We start from the raw sequence: 20162 nt of genomic DNA, 5'->3' as shown, positions 1-20162 counted from the left end.
ATCCATCATTGTCTAATTTTTCTTCTCTATTAAGGCTCAAAGGCCCAATCCATATAAACATATACCAGAAGAATTATGTAATTATTTTCCCACATTATTTAATTTTACAATTAGTTGAATTCTTTTTACTCTCCTTGTTCGAATCAATATGAAAATCTTTAAAATACAGAGGGTGATATGATCCATTTGACCAATGAAATTCATTAAGGTTTCCAAATTCTTGAAAACCTTAACATTTTCAAAAAAATAAAAAAAATTATTGAAAACAATAAAATAATTGTAGATATATCATGTCATATTTTTTATTGATCATATAAACTATAAGAAGAACTAAAAAATTTTCAAAAGAATAATTACCAAATGATTAATGCTTTTATCAATTCATTATCCCCTTCAATAAAATTAATCAGTTTTACGTTGTGAATATTGAATTATTTGATTTTGTATATTTTCTATTTAATTAATTAAAAAAACAATTTTATTAAAGGTAGAATTCATCTTAATCCGTGTAGAAAAGCGAAAAAAGAGTGGAATATTCAAGTGTAAAAGTTGAAAGATTCTTTTAATTACAGTCAAAAAATCAATAAAGATCATGAGAGGATTTAAAAATAAATAAATAAATAAATAAGAAAATGTGGATGTGAAGTTCAGTTAACTACGGAACCAAACCCGCCATTTCCCTCCATCCGCTTCTTCTCTCTAACAGTCCCGTGCGCTTCTAAACTCCTCCTCTCTCTTTCTTTAAGAACACATTGTTACTGCTTCATTTTGCTTTTTCTGTTATTACTTAAGGTTTTGGGCAGAGGAAGTTCCGCTTAAAAAATTACTCCCTGTTTCGGTGCTTCTCACTCCGGTGCGGTTAAGGTACGTACGGTTTTCTGTTTGAGGATTTTCATATCACAAACTCTTTTGATGATTCAATCGTTTTTGGATAAACCTGTGCTGAATGTGATTCTTCAAGAATCAAGAAGCTTTTCTCAACCGAAATTGTATTTAGTCTTAATTCCTCTTTCTATTTTGTATTCTGGAATTTAGATATTTTTTATTTATGCAATTCTAATTGTTTAAGGGGTTATTCCGTTATAGCAGTAATTACAGGACGAGAAGTAGATTGATAATCTTGAACGGTTTCTACAAAGAGTTTGATTTTCTTGAATTTGTGCCATTAATCTCTTGAGAGCTTTTCTTTCTTTCAATTGTACTTTCATTTATTCTGTTCGGACGTTCCTTTCCTCAGTTTTCTGCTTCACCTGTCATCATCAATGTCAGTATGTCACCTTGGACATGTAGCTTTATCTTTCTTTTTTTTTTTTTTTTTTTCATTTTATACTTATTGGGCTTATTAGTGGCTCTCATGTTCAACTCGCTTGTTCATATAGCTAAGGAAAAATTCTCTGTTTTCATCCTGTATTTTTTCATCACCTTTTCTTTTTGGAATATATTTGTTGATTAGGCCTGGTTTCTTCTGCACTTTCAGGGGAAATCAACCATGGCAAGAGAACAACTACAAGTCCTTAATGCACTTGATGTGGCTAAAACACAATGGTACCATTTCACAGCAATAGTGATTGCTGGAATGGGTTTTTTTACTGATGCCTACGATCTTTTCTGCATCTCTCTTGTGACCAAATTGCTTGGCAGAATCTACTATCACAAGGAAGGTTCTGCAACCCCTGGATCCTTACCATCAAACGTCTCAGCTGCTGTTACTGGTGTTGCTTTCTGTGGAACACTTGCAGGCCAGCTTTTCTTTGGCTGGCTCGGTGATAAAATGGGTAGAAAACGTGTTTATGGTATGACACTGATGCTTATGGTTGTTTGCTCTATTGCTTCAGGTCTCTCTTTTAGTAAAAATCCTACTGCTGTTATGGCTACTCTGTGTTTCTTTCGGTTCTGGCTTGGTTTTGGCATTGGTGGTGACTACCCACTTTCCGCTACAATCATGTCTGAGTATGCTAATAAAAAGACTCGTGGTGCTTTCATTGCTTCTGTCTTTGCTATGCAAGGTTTTGGAATTTTGGCTGGTGGGATGGTAGCTATTGTAATTTCTGCAGCTTTTAAAGCCAAATTTCCTTCACAGCCTTACCAAATTGATCCAGTTGGGTCAACTGTACCTGAAGCTGATTATGTTTGGAGGATTATCTTGATGTTTGGTGCTATCCCAGCTGCACTAACTTATTATTGGCGTATGAAGATGCCTGAAACTGCGCGTTACACTGCTTTAGTTGCCAAGAATGCAAAACAGGCTGCTGCTGATATGTCCAAAGTGCTTCAGGTTGATTTGGAGATTGAACAAGAGAAAGTTGAAGAAGTGAGAGGAAATAATTTTGGCCTATTGAGTACACAATTTGTTCGTCGCCATGGACTTCACTTGCTCGGGACAACTACCACATGGTTCTTGTTGGACATTGCATTCTACAGCCAAAATTTGTTTCAGAAGGACATTTTTAGTGCTATTGGTTGGATTCCTAAAGCTAAAACCATGAGTGCACTTGAAGAGGTTTGCAAGATCAGTAGAGCACAAACTCTTATTGCCCTTTGCAGTACAGTTCCAGGGTATTGGTTTACTGTTATATTCATTGACAGAATTGGAAGGTTTGCAATCCAATTGATGGGATTCTTCTTTATGACAGTATTCATGTTTGCTTTGTCCATACCTTACCATCACTGGACTTTACCAGGCAATCGAATTGGATTCATTGTCTTGTATTCATTCACCTTCTTCTTCGCCAATTTCGGTCCAAATGCCACAACCTTCGTTGTGCCTGCAGAGATTTTCCCAGCAAGATTAAGGTCTACCTGCCATGGCATATCAGCTGCATCTGGCAAAGCGGGGGCAATGGTAGGCAGTTTCGGTTTCTTGTACGCCGCAGATGCTATTGGAGTGAGGAAGTCACTTCTAATCCTTGGTGGAGTCAACTTCTTGGGAATGGTTTTTACTCTCTTGGTTCCCGAGTCAAAAGGGAAATCACTCGAGGAAATGTCTGGTGAAGATAAGGAAGGAAATCAAACTCAAATCTCAGGTGTCTAAACAAATTCTTCCAGGTTTATTATATTAGCCTTTTACTCTACCAAAATCTCTTAGCAATAGCATAAAAGTCAGATAGGCAAAAATATGGTTATGTGCATAGGTTAGAGCCTTAATTAGGTGCAATAAGCTCTTGGCAATGCTGTTTTCTTTTCTAGCTTTTAACTACTCGGTCTTTGCATAGGTTGGGGCCAAGTTTTAAAAGATTCTCACATTAATTGCAAGTGAAATTAAAAATTTTTGCCTCATGATCTTCAAATATATGGTACTTTGAGATTGATTATTAGCTATTCAATCTTTGATTCTTTCATGTTGGATGCTAATGTTATGATCACTTCTATCATTTCAGATTGCAAAAGACAAACTTTTCTTTGCAGTTTAGCAGAAGCTTTAACTTTGTGAACTCATAATCACAATTTCACACTCCTTTTACCTCTTTATTTGTCGATTTTTGTCGCTGTTTTTAGGATTCTCGAGTATTAATGGACCCTTTCTTTGTTTCTTCCACAGTCCCTTTTATCAACCATTGTTGAAGGTTTACTCTGAAATAAGAATAAAAAAACTCGTGATAATAAAAAATAAAAAATTAAAAGGACAGTCTCTGATTGGACTCTTCAACCACGCATTTCTTCATAATTGAAAAATAACAAACATGTAGACAATTACATTAATGGAATTGTTTCTTTACCTGAGACTAAGGACTAAAATTAAAATAACACCAAATATCATTATGTTGTTAGCAAAATAATGGGATTTACGTTTATTTAGCTTCTCTTTAGCAAATGTCAGAATCAACATTATCAAATTTGGAAATAATTAAGTCAACAAGACTTCCTTTGTTTGATTGGATTTTATCTATTTTACTTTTATCTTTAGGTTCATCTATCAATCAATTGCTATTGAATTTTATCGGTTTTTTTAATTTATTTTAATATATAAGTTTCATTTTTTAAAAATTACTTATTGTTTTGAATTAATTATATTTGACCAACATTTTATACTGTTTAATAAAAATGAATTAATTGGAAAGCAATGATTCATTTAAGTATAAATGAACGTAACTAATTACCGATTCATTTTGAATGAATTCTATTTGGAACTTTTTTTTTTTTTTTTTTTGTAATTGGTTTGATACTATTTAGAATCAATTAATTAAATTCCACATAATAGATGTTTGGCGTAATTTCAAAATTGAATTTTATTTATCTTTAATTACTAAATTACTTTCAATAATAACATTTTAAAATAATAATTTTTAATCCTACCAAAAAAAAAATCTTATACCTAATAAGTTTATAATGATTAACAACTATATATTTTTTTTGAAGAAATGATTAACAACTATATAAACCAATTAACAATATAATAATAAATAAATAAAAATTATATGCCTCATAATGTAGGAGATTTGGATAACAATATAAATAAAATGATATCATTGACAATTGCATAATAAACTTAGATATTAAAAATATTAATATTAAAATATAAAATATCAATTAATTGTCTAGACGTATTAATAGTAAAATTAGTATAAGAGTTAAATATTAGATTACAAAATTGAAATTACAAGTTTAATGTCAATAATTATATAAAAAAAATGGACTATATATTGTTATGCGAGTATATTATCCTTTAAAAATAATGATATGTTAGTTTTATAGAATTCATTTTAAATTTCATTAATCTAATTAGGATTTGGTTTTAATTACAACTAATTCCATATAATTCAAGTCTCGTCCTAAAATTTTAAATCAATCAATCGAAATTCAATATCCAACGGAAATAACTGTAGGAGACAATATAATTGGGCCCTTGTCCTACAAAGACATGAACAAAATTGCAACAGGTAGCCCACAAACAATACCCTGTGGGTCAATACTTGCTTCCCTTTTTGGTTCAAAATATGAATGTGGACATGCTGGTGACTGTGAAAACAGCCTTTTTCTCAGAAATAAGAAATTATTGGTCCCAAGTTTCATTCCCAATTTGGGTTTGGGTTTATAAATAGAGTATTATTTATCAACTGGTTCCATGTAATCCTCACCATTCAGCCACACAAACTGGATATCCACCGCAGGATGCATTTACTTACACTCCATATATTTTATCATATCCATTGTTATTTATATATAAAAAAAAAAAAAGAAAATTAATATTTCAAGTCTCAAATAGAGAAAAGAATACCATTGGACCGGTGGACGTATGATTGAGCAGAAATAAGGCAGGTAATTAATCAATTTTGCATCAGCTGATTTCACCTACACCAAGTGATAATTTAATATTGATGATGACCTTTAACCACTGAAAGCAATTACTTTGACAAGCTGACCTTATATAAAACTGGATGTGCTTTGATACCTTAATTTAAGGTACACTGTGTATGAATGGTTAGTTACTTGTTAGTGTAATACAGGTGCTTGTTCTTTTAAAGAGGACAAGAAGAAGTAGAGTGTTTGGATTTTGAGTGAAATTTCTTGAATTTTGGGTTTATTTTACTTTTTGAAATTCATCCAAATCTTCTATTTTCATCGACAAAATGGATGAATTTTCAAGGGATAAGCAAGAGATCAATTTAAATTTTTGTTTACGGAAGACCAAATAGGTACAAATAGCATCATGATTTAAACCAACTTACAAATAGTTTTAGATTTATCGACATTAAATTTGAAATTATTTATATTTTAAGAATTTCTGGTTTGATAGTTACAGTCAGAAAAAGTTTGTATTTAATTACAAAAGAATAAGAATGTACCAAAATGAAAATCCATTAAACTTTAAATTAACTGTTAAATAAACATTAGTTAATAATAAAAATCCCTTTGTTTATTTAATGATTCAAAAAAAAAAAAAAAATCTTGGAACACTGATATATCATGAATTTTAAATTTGATATACACATATTGCTCTCTTGAAAGTGATCTTTAAAAATACAAAACTGAACTATCCCAAAAAAACAGAAGGCAACTCTACCTCAGTAAGGTGTCCATAAAAACATTAAAAGATTCAAAATCTCAAATCAAATGGGTCCATAAAAATGAGCCATGGCCTAACTATTTCAATTAAGTAATCATTTAGCATCGAATGATTATCCCTATCCATTAAAGAGGATAGAATTTATTTATTACAATAATCAATTTAAAACTTTATATATATTTTTTTAATAATAATAACATAAGCAAACTGCAAAACTTCATTACACATAATCACAGCTTCTCGTATACAACATATTATGCATTGATTATACAGCCATTACATTCCTTCAGACAAAACGCTAAGGATAATACAGTCATAGCATACGCCAAAAAAAACACTTGCTTCTTCTCTGCCACAAAAGAAACAAAAGCATCCTCTTCAACTGAAAAACCATTAGGACACTTGCCACGTACGCAGATACCAGTCCATATACTAGTATATTTATACACTACCGTACCTATACAACCACTCTGCTATCCTTCATGTTAGAACTTAGAACATTCAATCTCCTCCGTTGGTTATCCATGGATGTCCTGTAAAAATCCACAAAAAATGCGATTATTAATAACTAATTGACATATTTAAAAATCTAAAGATGGAAATTAAAACTTTAATTGGACTTTAAACTTCAAATTTACAGAATATACTTACTTAGTACTTGTTCTGCAGAAAACCTCTTGGAAACGTCTTTACAAAGCATTTTCCTTAACAGATCCTTTACCACCGGCGACACCGAGTGAAAAGCTCTAAATGGAAACCTCAAATTGCCCCTCAAAACCGACTCAAAAATCTCAACGGCTGTTTCACCATGAAACGGCGGAAATCCAGCTAACATAATATACAACACCACTCCAGCACTCCACACATCCACTTTCTCTCCGTACTCTCTTCCGGCTAAAACCTCCGGTGCCACGTAGTATGGCGTCCCTACAACACCAGCTATTGTTTCTCCGTCCATAACCACCTCTGCCGACCCGAAGTCGGCTAACTTAACCGACTTTCTCGAGTCAAGCAAGATGTTATCCAGCTTTATGTCACGGTGAACGACGCCGTATCTGTGACAGTGAGAAACCGCTTCCATTAGCTGAATAAAGATGACTCTGGCTTCGGCTTCGGTAAGAACGCCATTGCCGATGATTAAATCGTGAAGATCTTGGCTTGAGCACAACTCGATTACCATATGAAGGTGAGTTTCGTCTTCGTATAAATTATGGAGCTGGATTATATGAGGATGAGGCGAAAGAAGGTGGAGAATCTTTGGCTCAGTAAGAAGGCATTGCGCGTCAAGAGAGTCACCGGAGGTAAGGCTCTTATCGATGGACTTGACGGCAAAGGTCTCACCGGTGGACTTGGAAATGCATCTAAAAACGGTGCCGAATCGTCCCCGGCCGATCTCTTCGCTGATCAGGTAATCTCTATTTAGCGCTTCGCTCATTACTATAGCGCTCTGTTTTGCTGGTTAGTTTTTCTTCAATTCCGAAATGTAAGGCGGTGTTTGTTGGGTTTCCTTTTTGACGCATAGAGGAAGGAATGTTATGGGGAATATTCGAACATCACTGATTAAGCCAATAGAAATTGGAGATCCAACGGCTCGAAACGCCTGTAATTAACTTGAATGTACAAGATTGACCCTTTGTTAAAATGAATTTGAAGTTTCCGTACTGTTGCTGTCCTTCGACGAAGGAAAGCCGTACAGTGGTTGGGTTAGATTCGAGTTCATGGTGATTGTGCCACGTTACTTCAATCCTCACCGTCCACGTTTTTTGTAGTACTTAACCTTTCCGTAACCACCTATGGAAATATTTTAATTATTTTTAATCTCATTGTTTTAATATTATTCCTAACTATTTCAAATTCTCATTACATTTCAAAAAATATTTTATTTCTAAATATTCATGTAGTTTAACAAATAATAAATTATTATTTTCATTTTTATTTTTATATGCAAAAATTGATTGCTTTAATTTCTTAAAAATTTATTATTAATTAAAAATAAAATAGTTAAAATACATAATAATTTATTATTATTTAAATAAATTAAATGATTTTATTAACAAAGTTGAAATAACTAAATATAATAAATATTTAAAAACGGAGGAAGTATTATCAAAAATTTAATTAACTACAAGTAATCAATATATAATGGAAACTCTTTTACTCTTGTAGTGAGATTGAGTGGTGTAAATCATCTGTCATTAACACAAAATTTATTTCATTTTCATAAAATTTTAATCAAAGTAGGATATTTTCTGCCACAAATCAAGATCACTTTATTTTGTCTGACTTGTTTTTTCTTGGTTTCATGAGCTGCTTTTGCTAGTGCATGCCTTTCGAGATTTGGGAGGCTAAAAAAGTAGTCCAAAACCAAATAAAAATAAGAAACGTAAGGTTTTGCTTTTAATGACCTTTGGAAGAAGTAAAGAGTTGTGGGAGGATACGCTACGGAATCCGGACAATGTAAGGTACAGAGAAAGGACTATCAAACACAAAGAAAATGCCACTGTTCGCCTAATTTGCCTATTACCTCTCTGTTAGGTCAAAAGGGTGCTTTCTCGTTAGGACCATTCACCGAATTTGTGAACAATAGTGAAGCTGCCAGTAGAAACAAAACAAATATCTAGCATAGTATCTTTCTTTTCTTTTCTGCCGATCCAAACAAGCCTCCGGCATTTAATCATCCATGAATTTTCTCTATATAAGTCAATAAACACGTATATGATGAAAAACCATTAGCACCTATATCTTGTTTTCTACATTATGAACATGCTTTAGGAAAAGTTTATTTATTACAGATCCTATATATAGGTTCCAGTTGGCTTACCAAACTAAAGAATAAAATTCAGTGGAAACTGAATCTTAGCTTCGTGTATTATTCTTAATAAAAAGAAAAAAAAAAAAAAAAAAGATCCTTTAGTGATAAAAAAAAATCATATTTAAGTATCAATAATCAGTTGGATTGAGAGAATATAGACATCCAACTTTACTTGCAAAATCAGAAATACGCTACCCAAACTTATTCTAATTTTCTGATTTCGTTTTCATTTTATTTAATTTGACTATATGTCAAAACCCTGGACCAAATAAAGAACTGCATGCTTATATTTTCTCGCATAATAATTAATTATTATTGCTTTGCTTGGAATTCAGGTCAAGTAAAAATAATTAGCATCCAGTCAGCTTTGCAAAATATCAAGAAAAATAAGACAAAATCCTGGTCAGCTTTTGTCTCTAACCATCGTTTACGTATTCTAATTCCAACTAATGTAAAAGAAAAGGGCTGATTGGAAAATACAAAAGTTGCTTCCTTTATTTACAGAGTCTGTGCTGATAATATATGGGGCTATCTAATGAAAACATTCTATGCATACATACACTTGTCCATAACTGGAACTAAGGAAGGAGATATAATCAGCCAAGAAGCATACACATTAAACATAGAACTTACAGGTCAGTCACGTCAAATTACACTACAGTAAATTACAGAATGTATCCCCTCCGAGTAGTTCTTCTTCTTGATCACACATATGGTACATCACCAACTTGCGATCAATATAGGCATTAAGTTCCCGTGGCAACTGCAAATTTATCAAAAGAAACTTCAGCAGTGCAATAGAAGCGAAAAAATGAAGCATAAAGAACACGCCTACAATCTTCTTGCATAGGGAAGAAAAATGTCATCATATAATCTGACCGATGGAATACAAGTAATAACACAAAAAACCATAGAGTATTGAGCCTCAGCTTGACAATATTAGATTTCCATTTATGGTGACTTGTCTATTTTCTGATAATGCTTTTGATGGGTGAAGAGGACATAATGAGCGTGCTCTAGAATGCTAATAATTTTCTGGTTAAGATGACAACAAATAAAAACCATGAAAACCAAACGAAGCAATTATGGACTCAGAAATTACAGTTCCTATGCACTTGTTAAAGAAACAGAAATCAAAAGCACTTGAATCATCTAGAAAAGAAAGTGGAATTGCTTACCATCTTCGCTTGAACTTTGTTCCACGTCAATTTGTACTTGCCATGGCTGCTTGAGGTCAGATGATTCACATTCATACAAAGGCTTGCTTTCTGTTGTGGAACAACACTGAGGGACAGAAAAAGAACATCTGCTGGTGGCTTGCTTCTTAGCTGCTGAAGATTCAGCAGTAGAGCACAAGTCATCTTCAGCTCTAGAGGTCCCTTCTATGCCACTGTGGTTTTGCAGTTTATCTAGATTTGGTCTTTTGATTATTTCCTCTTCCATGTACTTTGATCTCTTCCTATGATCTGGAAAGTTCTTGGGTTTTTGAACTGTTGGAACCTTCTGATCATTAGATGAATCAGTATGACAAGGGACTTTCTCCTTTACTAAAACCTTCGGAATGGCCAAATTTTCAGTGCCAACTGTGTTATCAACAACTACTTCATTTGTTCCACCTGAGTTCGAAGCCCTTGCAGTGGCTTCCATTTCCCACATCTTGAATATAGCTTCAGTTAACCGTTCTCTAGCTAAATCTAATTCAATTATAGGTTTTGGGTAGTTTTGGCCCAATTCCAACCCTGCAGCTTTAAGCACAATAAGGGGTGCATCCCAAGGATGATGGATCCACTCAGTAGGCACTCTTGCTAGCTCAGGCAGCCACTGTCTCACATACTCACCCTCTGGATCAAATTTTGAGCCTTGAACCTGACATGGATGCAATTCAGAAAATAAGGCACAGAGAAAGGTACTCAGAACTGTTAATAACCCCATGAAAATCTAGTTCTGATAGAAATGAACTTTTATCAGAACAGCATAATGTTAGAGTACCTGCATTCACATAACTTCACAGAAGAATTAAGTTTTTATTTTTTTTATTTTTTTATTTTTTTTATTTTTATGTTTCCATATTAAATCTGTTTCTAGGCCACAACCCTAGTTCTCTAAGAAAAATAAAAGTGAAGAAAATATGTTAGTCATTAAGTAAGAAGAATAAACACAATTACAACATATGCAAGAGACTATATATTGCAGTTTGCCACATACTCAGAACATATGCTTGCATTATAGCATTGAGTTACAGATTCTTCAACAAACAAGCAAACCCAAAATACCTCTGGGCTATCCAAGCGTTCAAGCTCATGGCCATCTGGTAAGCTGCCGGATATGTATTGCCAACCAAGGATATCACTTTCCAAGTCTGCATCCAGAAGTGTGTCCCAGAAATACTTCATTCCCCATCTCCATGGAAGAAGTAGAACTTTTACAGCAAAACTCGAAACAATCACTCTTATTCTATTATGAACCCAACCAGTTGCCCAAAGCTCCCGCATTCCTGCATCAACTAAGGGATAACCAGTTCGTCCCTGTCTCCAAGCCTTAAAATGGGCCTGGTTGATGTCCCAGGGAAAGTACTTTAAGTTGCTCAGCAATGATCTCTCATGAGTGAATGGATAGTTAAAACAAAGGTAACGAGAATATTCCCTCAATCCAATGGATCTAAGAAACAGAGTCACACTTTCTTTTCCTGCTGAGTTCTCTTCTTTTAACCACAGCAACCGTTTCATTTGCACACATTGAAAAACTTTCCTTACACTCAATTCTCCAAAATGAAGATATGGGGACAAAAGTGATGTAGAGTTCCCTCCAACCCTTAGCATATTCTTTGAATAGTCAATTAGATGCTGTTCGACAAATTCAGCCAGTGCCTTATCAGCTTTGCTCCAGCCTGGGGACCATCCTCTTCCTAGTAAGGAATTGCTAGATTTTTCTGCTTCATTTTCAAGACCCAATTCCTCAAGTGAACATTTCTCAACAGCTCCTACCAAAGAGAGGAAACAATTAAAATGAGAAAGGAAGTAACAGTTCTAGACCATTCATCTCCTGCACCCTCTTTCTAACACACAGAACATGCACACATTTACTGGGCACAAGTATTGCATAATTTAATGTTCGTAATAGTTCAAGTTGCATCAATCAACAATTTGATAGTGTTATCAGAGAACCAAATTAAGATAACAAATATTATTGACATATTACCTGCAACTGGGACCAATCGCCAAGGAGGAAGATGTGAGACAGGTTCCATCTGCATGTGCAAGCACTTGTCCCAATATGCATCAAATGTCACAAAAGCATGTCCACTTTCATCATATACTTCCCATGGCTCAAGCAATAAATCCCCATTATAGCTTTGCACCGAAATGCCAACCTCCACCAGTTTTTCTTTGATGTTGTGATCACGAACAAGGGATACTGGATCTAGCAAGGGACAAAATAGGAAACATAATAAATGGCTATCATATGAAGAAGAAACTATGTGGACAGTACTAAAAAGCGTTGTTGATAAAGCAATGGGATACTAACTCTGAGGCTCAAAATAGAGCTGATTCTCAGCTAATTCAGTAAAATAAATGGCCTACACTATTTTCAGCATGTTTAAACAAATTTCAATCAGATAACTTCTGCATATTCAGATATGATACAAAAACCAATTATATCTATAAGAATATTCAGATACTCATTGGTAATTTCTGTTTCTTCTGTTTCCATGTTTGAGCATGTGTTAAACAATTGATTCTGTAAAAAGTTTAAAACATACACCTCTTCATATCATGCAGATATTCATGGAAATTGAACAATTTAAAAAGACAAAAAAAGGAAAAAGGGCAAAGGCCTCTTCCCACTTCTCTGATCCATTTACTCTGTATATATTGTTCTTACTTCTTCAATATAAAAGAAATGTCGTACGATAATTCTTGGACTAGTCATAAAGAAAATGAAGCCTCTAGTATTTGAGGTAGTGTGCCAGCATGTTTTCCCCTTTAAGTTTAAATTTAAACTTTCGTAATTTATTAACTTTCCTCCTATAAATACCCAAGCTGCTTTACAATGTGCATCAACATCAATGGAAGCAGGCAAGCAGCATATGATCAACATTTATAACCTTCTTAAAGAAACCGCAAAGGTTGTGCGGCAAAATCATCAACATTTGTAATCTTCTTAAGAACTGCCAAGGGTTTTAACTTATCAAAATAAAATAAAATAAAATAAAGAACAGATGATGAAACGGATGAAATAAAATATAAAAAATACAATTTGGTATATGCATTCTAACTGCAGAACGATTCTTAAGCTATAGATTCACAATTTACCAAACAATTATTATAAGAATCAGTTGCTAAATTTTTAATCAAGGTCAACCAAGCAAACTAGAGATTGTAGTTATAAAAATGAAAAAGAAATGCTTTTAGTAAATAAAGAAGGGGCATACCGTAGAGATGATTGAAGACTACCCTTGTTGCTCCAATTGCATTGATGCAATCCAATAGAGCAGCAAGAGTACTATGGGTTTTGATCACTACAAGTTCAGCCCCAAGAGAATTCAGGGAGTGTCCCAAGTGGGCAAGAGATTGCTTCAGCCACCACCTCGAAACTCGACCTGGGTAGAATTGCCCTTCTTCTTGAGGACACCATATAAAGACAGGAAACACACAACCATCCCTGGCTGCAGAAGCTAATGCAGGATTGTCCTCAATTCTAAGGTCCCTCCTAAACCACACAATAGTCTTATTGCTGCCCATGTTGGAATAACTCAAGATCTTTAAGGATCAAAGTAAATTTCAAATCTTATGATGCCTGCAATTGTTACTCCAAATCTTCAATTTAGAAATCAAAACAAATAAATTTTCTTGTTTTTATCAAAGTACCCCAATCAGACAAGTCACGCTGTTCAGTTTCATGAACCTACTCAAACTTCAAACACAAGGGGGAACCATGTACCTTAAAACCTGCAAATATCTAGAATGGCAACAGGAAGCACCAGTCCAAATACCAGCACCATAAATACTAAATACAAATTGAGATCGTAGAAACATGAGCTTGGAATTCCTAATTCGGCAAATATAATTGAAATTTGTCTGATATCTACGAATACCTAAACGGCCCAGCATACCAAACTTTAATTCAGATTTTACTTTACTCCTTTGCATCAAAGAATACCCAAAGAACATTTCCCCCCTCTATTATTATTATTAATAATCTTCACTACACATCTCACCACCTCAAAACTCCAACTTCGACAATTAGCTACCAAAATAACCATATAGGACAACACTTTTATACGTTAATGTAACTTCTTGATTCTCCTAAAGTTTGATCAACTAACTTTTAGCCATACATACCAAAAAAAGAAAAAACATAATATATCATGGGAATAAAATATACAGATCAGGACACCCACCAAAAAGATTCCTTAATAATTTTACATTAAAGAATATTATCCCCAATAAGATAAGAACCCATTAAAGGAAACGAAAGAATAAAGTAGTAATCGATCAAATCAAAAAGGAAGGATTCCGACTGTACCCAGTTCTTGGCGTAGGTGACAACCCAGTCCAAGAATAAAGAGAAGAAGAAGGGAAGTGCAAAGATATTGGTTAAATTGATCAATTGTACAGTAATAATTGTACTACCTTGGGAAAATTAGGCATTGGATTAGGGTTGTTGTTGTCTTTATGTGAAATGAGTGGCATGTTGATCTATTTAAGTGAAGATCACGTGGCTGCGGTGATATTGATGATGGTGATGGGATGGGCCTCATCCTGTTTCCCATTGTGGCTGCACTGCAAAAGATAATAATAAAAAAAGGAAAAAGAAGATGAAATTGTAAGAACCTTTGCTAAAAGATTCATTCATGAAGCTTGTTGCTGTGCTTGCCTTTATTACTACAGTTTTGAAAAGATGGTATTCTAAGCATATTCTGTTGATGCCAAATTACACCAAACGCGAACTTCTTTACGGGCAGTTCAGTTTTCTATTTCAATTTTGTCTTCATAAGACAGATTGTACAAATACTTAAATAGCAATAACAGATTATTTATAACAACTGATCATTGATGCAATGATCAGTTCATAGAAAAAACAGGTAAATCAATGGACCATGATTAAATTAAATCATCTCAATTTTATGACTCGAATAATATTGAATCTAATTTAATTAGTCAAATGAGTCATTAATCATCATATTTTATTCAGTGATTAATTATTTATTATGGATCAGTTTCCATGAAAATGTGTTGTTCTATTTCTAATATGATCTGAGATATATAGTTCATATTGATATCAAGATTTTTTTTTTTTTTTTTTTTTTTGCAAAAATCCAAGTTCTTTTTAATCGTAAAAAAGAGAGAAAATATAACGAATTGAACATAAAAATTTTCTTGACTTTGATAATAATTGCCATTTTTTAATTTCATAATTCACATACCTTGCTTGATTGCTCATGAAAAATCAAACTATCTCATCCCAAATTAATTCCTAATTTCTTATTTAAATTCATCCATATGATTTATAAAAAAAATTAAGAATATGTTTAATGGAGAGTAATTTTATTGAACTTCTGAAATTCATTAGAAATTTCGTATTCATATATTTAACATAAATAAATAAATAAATAATTCATTTTATTATATTAGAAAATTCAATTTTATAGAAGTCAATATTATTACATATTTGAATTTATTTATACCAAGGTAATTCTTAAAGTTGATGGATCAAATTGTGGTGTGATGTAAGGAAAATTACATTTCTACATTTTAGCCCATAGTGTAAAATTCTGGAGTTAGATTCGAAGAATGACAGGGAGGGGGGAAATCAGCACTCGAGAAGAAAGAAGTCAAGATATGTAGCCAACATAATTTTTACCATGATCGAAAGATTACTAAGCCTTGTCCCAGCTGCTTAAAATTCAAATTATCCTGTTAACCTATCACTTCCTAGAAGAGCAAAGCCAAGTAGTAACTAAAAAGTCTACTAATAAGCCTATCCGTTTACATCCAACATCACCTCAACTGAGAAGCATCAATGGCAGCAAGGAGTCAGGACTCAGAAGTGTCTCCAAACCAAGAACTCCCCCGATCAGCCTTCTCAGGATTCAGGAGTGGGTTATTCAATACAATTAAATTAAGCCATATATACTTTGTGCCAATGGGATATGACATGTAATCAGCAACTAATTGAAGCAAGAGAGTAAATTTCCTCTTTATGAAGATTATAGAACTCTTCTGCTTCCATTGTAGATGGAATGCTCAGTGTGCACGGTCTCTGAGCACCTCAAGATCCATCTCAGTTGGATCAGTAGCCTGAATTTCATAATGGATGCCTTGCAGTTCTCTTCTGAACCTGTCCTTCGAAGTTGCATAAAGCATCTTGGCGCGAATGCGTGACACAGAAGGAGACCTTAAAGAAAATAAGGTATTCAAAATTGTTGTAATCAAGGTGTCACACTGTATTTCTTATTTACCATTACAGAAAAAAAAAAAAAAAAAACAAATAAAAGAAACCCCATGCACATGTCACTCTGTAAACCAATAGCTAACAATAAATAAACTTGCTCAGAAATGCACCTCCCATTCAAGTAAGTGTATCCAGTGCCATTACACAAAAAGGTCCCATGTAGTCTCCCTCTAATAGAGGATAAAACGGAGCAATGAGACCAAACACACAAAGAGAGACCCCAAACTCAGTGATTGAGCATTCTTTTGCTTAACCCTACAATACAATTCAAGGAAGTCTAGTGTAATTGTGTAACAAACAATATCTGACACTATAAGCTCAGAGACAAAATTTTATTCTCTTTCAAACTTAAAAATGGCATATGAGAGATGAGCCACCAAACCGGCAAACCCCCAATGTCTCTTCCTAGTGGACCAGAACGGTTTACTGACCCAGCCTTAGGAAAAGCTAACAAAGCTGGGAACAACCAGATATCGAAATGTCCCTCAAAAAACAAAAGGACAAAGTAGCAAGAGTAGATGCAGAATCACATGGTTGTTCACCACTCCTTGAGAAATCCAAATGACAAAAAGGCTCACGCGATCTTACACGCACAAAAAAATAAAAAATAAAAAATAAAAAATAAAAAGCAAGCCAGAAACTAATCACATTAAACATGACTTTGATATTTGAACGCACTGGATGCTTTGAGGAAAAACCCTCAACAATGATATAGATTACAGGTCTGAGGTATCTGGTTGATGAGCGACATCATCCCCCCTCCACCCCCCCCAAAAAATAACACTTGTAGGGAACTCTCTGCAAAACTAAAATTACTATGTTAAGCCCAACATTTACAAAATTCCCCTGAGAACCGTATAACAAAGAAAGAGAGTTAAGGCGGCACTCATACTCTAGTAATCTAGAATTGATGTAATAGCTCATGATTATGACTGTGTTATAGTTACTCATCAAATTCTGGCACATACATATGAACTTCTAATTCAGATCTTGTATGGCGCATATAAAAAAGTAAAGAAGGAAAGAATCACACATAAATAAGAAAAGAAAGCAATAAAGGATTCAAAGATAAAACAGGTGCAAGTTTCAGCGACTGATCTGAGAAAAATGTTATTAGGCTATTAATAAATTAAAAGATTTAAGCACATGTGATAAACCTGAATTCATAACATTCACATGTAAAACAGATTTAACAAGTTAAACTATGACTGTGGTTAACAATTCTAACCAAAAGGCATCCATCAGAGTGAACGAAGAAGCTCACCAAGCGATGAAGAAAATCTTGCTCTTCTGGCAATTGTCAGATGTTACAAAATCGAAGTCATAGACAGCATATCGGCAATCATTCTCAGGCAAGGAAGCAGTATAATCATCATAGCTCTCAGCTGGTCCTCCAGTTTTCTCAACCACAACCTCTTTTTTATTTTCATCAATCTTAAATATCACAAAACGATATGCCTTCTTTCTCTGCAGTTCAAGGTATGTGCTTTTGGTGTGCTCTGCAACACCCATGCCAGAGGAAGCATTCCCCTGGGAAAGAAAATCAACATTAATACATGCAATAATCAACTTTCTTTTTCTATTTTTTTTTTCTCCTTCGCACTTGTCAGCAATGATGGCGTAAGTCCTGATTTCCTTCACTGTGGTGTTGGTATTTCAAAAGATAAAACATCGACGCAGAAATTGCTAAATATATATGGAAACTACATACAAACATACATGCACATAAACTCAATCTTATGAGCTTTACACGATCAAGGAATATTTTCATAAATAGAATTAATATATTCACTGTGATTGAATAAAGTTTAAGCCCCTAATTGCAATTCTTTTGTTCCACATACAAAATTGTATGAGATCAGAATGGGATGTCCTAGGATATAACCATGAACCCACCAAACTGTAGCTATGGAGTTCATTATCCAATTATAGTCCATGGATGCAGAACTATCAATCCAACACACTAGACAGATCAACTGTTGGGGAAGTCTAGATTCCCATTTTCAATTCAATCATATACAAAATTTAAATCAATAATAATGGGGGAAAAGAAAAAGAAAATTGAAACCTCTCTTCAAGCATAACTCCAAATATAAAAAAAAAATCCAACATATAAATTAATAAAAAGTATCTTAAATAATAATCAAATATAGATTTTCTCTCACATTAAATAACCGCAATCAAGTACTAAAATATGTAAAACAATTAAGCACGACCCTGTTTAAAATGAGTAAAATTCAATAGATCAGAATCAGGTTTAACCTCAAAATAAATTTTTTTTTTTTAAAAAGCAACAAAGTCAGACGTTAACTTAGATAGATAGAGAGAGAGAGAGAGAGAGAGAGATAAGCTTACTCCTTTGAAAGCCATAAGGCTATGAGAGAGAGAGAGAGAGAGAGAGAGAGAGCTTGCTGAGAGGGAAAAAAATACAGTGGAGAGTGAGGAAAAATAGGCTCACATGAAGAGAAAGCTGACCAGAAAAAAAAAAAAAAAAAAAAAAGTGAAAGCTGACCGGAAAAGCCAGTTTCGATATACAGTGAATGAAATTATTTGGATTCAAAATAAAGTAAAATAACACTACAGACAGATTAGGTTCTGTCCGCTTTGATAGAGGGAAAAAAAAATGATATTAAGAAGCAAAGGAGGCGCGTCGCGTCAATTTCTTTCTGGCGGAGAACGTCACTAACTATTGTTCGCTGTGTCAGGTGGCACTGATACTTACAACGGTGATGACATCTGCCACATCCTCCTCTTTTAGGACGTGACACATCATCCAAATGAACTATGTGGCATACTCCGCATCATCCAATTTGACCACGTGGCATAAGCCATGTCGTAATATAGCAAGCTCCAGGAGTGTGCGTAGTTTGGTCTAATGCTGTTTAAAAATTTTATCTGAAGTTCTAAACCAATCTATATTCAGGGTATTAGAAAGACATTGTTCTACAATAATTTTTTAAAATAAAATTATCTTTAATATCTATCTATATAAAATATGTAGAAACAGAAGTATGTTCCTTTACGTGTCATAATATCAAACATCGAGGTAGCAAAAAAATATATATATATTTTTTAAGGTGTTCAATTGACAAAAAATGATTTTTATATTATTTTTTATTTTATTTATTAATTTAAACATTAATTGAGTTAACATTAATATTATCATTATTAATAATATTAAAATGTTAATTAAATAATTTAATAATTATAATATTATTTCATAACAGAAAATTTCAGTTTTTTTATTTTAATAATATTAAATGTTCTTCAGTTTTTTCAGTAATTAATTATATACCTAATAATATCATTAATAACATTTCAAATAATAAAAAATTATAAATTTTTAATAATTAAAAAAATTAATAATATTATTTAATGATATCGTCATTGATAAAAAATCTCAAAATCGCTTTTCTTATATTATTAAATCCATAAAGTGCATATGAATATATTATAACTGAGTTGGCAAGAAATTTTATTTTTTATATTTTTTTTAATTTTATTTTTTCCAATTTAGACATTACTTGAGTTAGTATTAATATTAATATCATTAATAACAATGTATGTTTTAAAATTTTTTTCAATCATTAAATAAGTAATAATATCATTAGTATTATTCCAAATAGTAAGATTTTTCAGTTTTTTTTCTAAGTTAATGAAAATATAATTTAATAATTCATTAATAAAAATATCAAAACCATTTTCTTATACTATTTATTAATTTGTAAAGTGAATATGATGGAAAAAATAATAAAAAAATTCAAACCTAAAATTTATGTGATGTTATTAATTATTTTAAAAAATTATTAAATTTTTTATTAATGCAATAAATTTACTTTTTGGACTAACAAATTATTTAAAAAATAAAGAGTTTCTTTCATTAATATAATA

At 32.9% G+C, this 20162-nt stretch overlaps 4 protein-coding genes across 4 annotated transcripts; 1 reads left to right on the top strand and 3 right to left on the bottom strand.

Annotated features, from left to right (window-relative positions):
- The first annotated feature begins 646 nt into the window (after window positions 1–646).
- LOC105632130 (low affinity inorganic phosphate transporter 1) lies at window positions 647–3323 on the top strand. The gene is made up of 2 exons (XM_012214437.4): window positions 647–864; window positions 1478–3323. Exon 2 carries the CDS (start codon window positions 1490–1492, stop codon window positions 3029–3031), a length of 1542 nt encoding a protein of 513 aa, XP_012069827.1. The 5' UTR covers window positions 647–864; window positions 1478–1489; the 3' UTR covers window positions 3032–3323.
- A 2880-nt stretch (window positions 3324–6203) lies between these two features.
- LOC105632131 (phosphoenolpyruvate carboxylase kinase 1) lies at window positions 6204–7529 on the bottom strand. Its single transcript, XM_012214438.4, has 2 exons — window positions 6656–7529; window positions 6204–6537 (listed from the first exon to the last, which is right to left on the bottom strand). Exons 1-2 carry the CDS (start codon window positions 7437–7439, stop codon window positions 6506–6508), a joined length of 816 nt encoding a protein of 271 aa, XP_012069828.3. The 5' UTR covers window positions 7440–7529; the 3' UTR covers window positions 6204–6505.
- A 1756-nt stretch (window positions 7530–9285) lies between these two features.
- CRY2 (cryptochrome 2) lies at window positions 9286–14791 on the bottom strand. The gene is made up of 6 exons (XM_012214439.4): window positions 14694–14791; window positions 13249–14599; window positions 12015–12236; window positions 11090–11796; window positions 9995–10682; window positions 9286–9579 (listed from the first exon to the last, which is right to left on the bottom strand). The coding sequence occupies exons 2-6, from the start codon at window positions 13556–13558 to the stop codon at window positions 9563–9565; spliced, it is 1944 nt and encodes a 647-aa protein (XP_012069829.1). The 5' UTR covers window positions 13559–14599; window positions 14694–14791; the 3' UTR covers window positions 9286–9562.
- Window positions 14792–15659: 868 nt separating this feature from the next.
- Window positions 15660–18788, bottom strand: LOC105632133 (actin-depolymerizing factor). The gene is made up of 3 exons (XM_012214440.4): window positions 18627–18788; window positions 17536–17801; window positions 15660–16214 (listed from the first exon to the last, which is right to left on the bottom strand). Exons 1-3 carry the CDS (start codon window positions 18639–18641, stop codon window positions 16064–16066), a joined length of 432 nt encoding a protein of 143 aa, XP_012069830.1. The 5' UTR covers window positions 18642–18788; the 3' UTR covers window positions 15660–16063.
- Window positions 18789–20162: the final 1374 nt, after the last annotated feature.

This window comes from Jatropha curcas, chromosome 7 (assembly GCF_041381405.1).
Source record: "Jatropha curcas cultivar XTBG-Jc1 chromosome 7, XTBG_Jcur_1.0, whole genome shotgun sequence".
Taxonomy (NCBI): Eukaryota; Viridiplantae; Streptophyta; class Magnoliopsida; order Malpighiales; family Euphorbiaceae; genus Jatropha; species Jatropha curcas.
The sequence above is the reverse complement of the archived record's forward strand: the minus strand, read 5'-3'. Positions and strand labels throughout refer to the sequence as shown.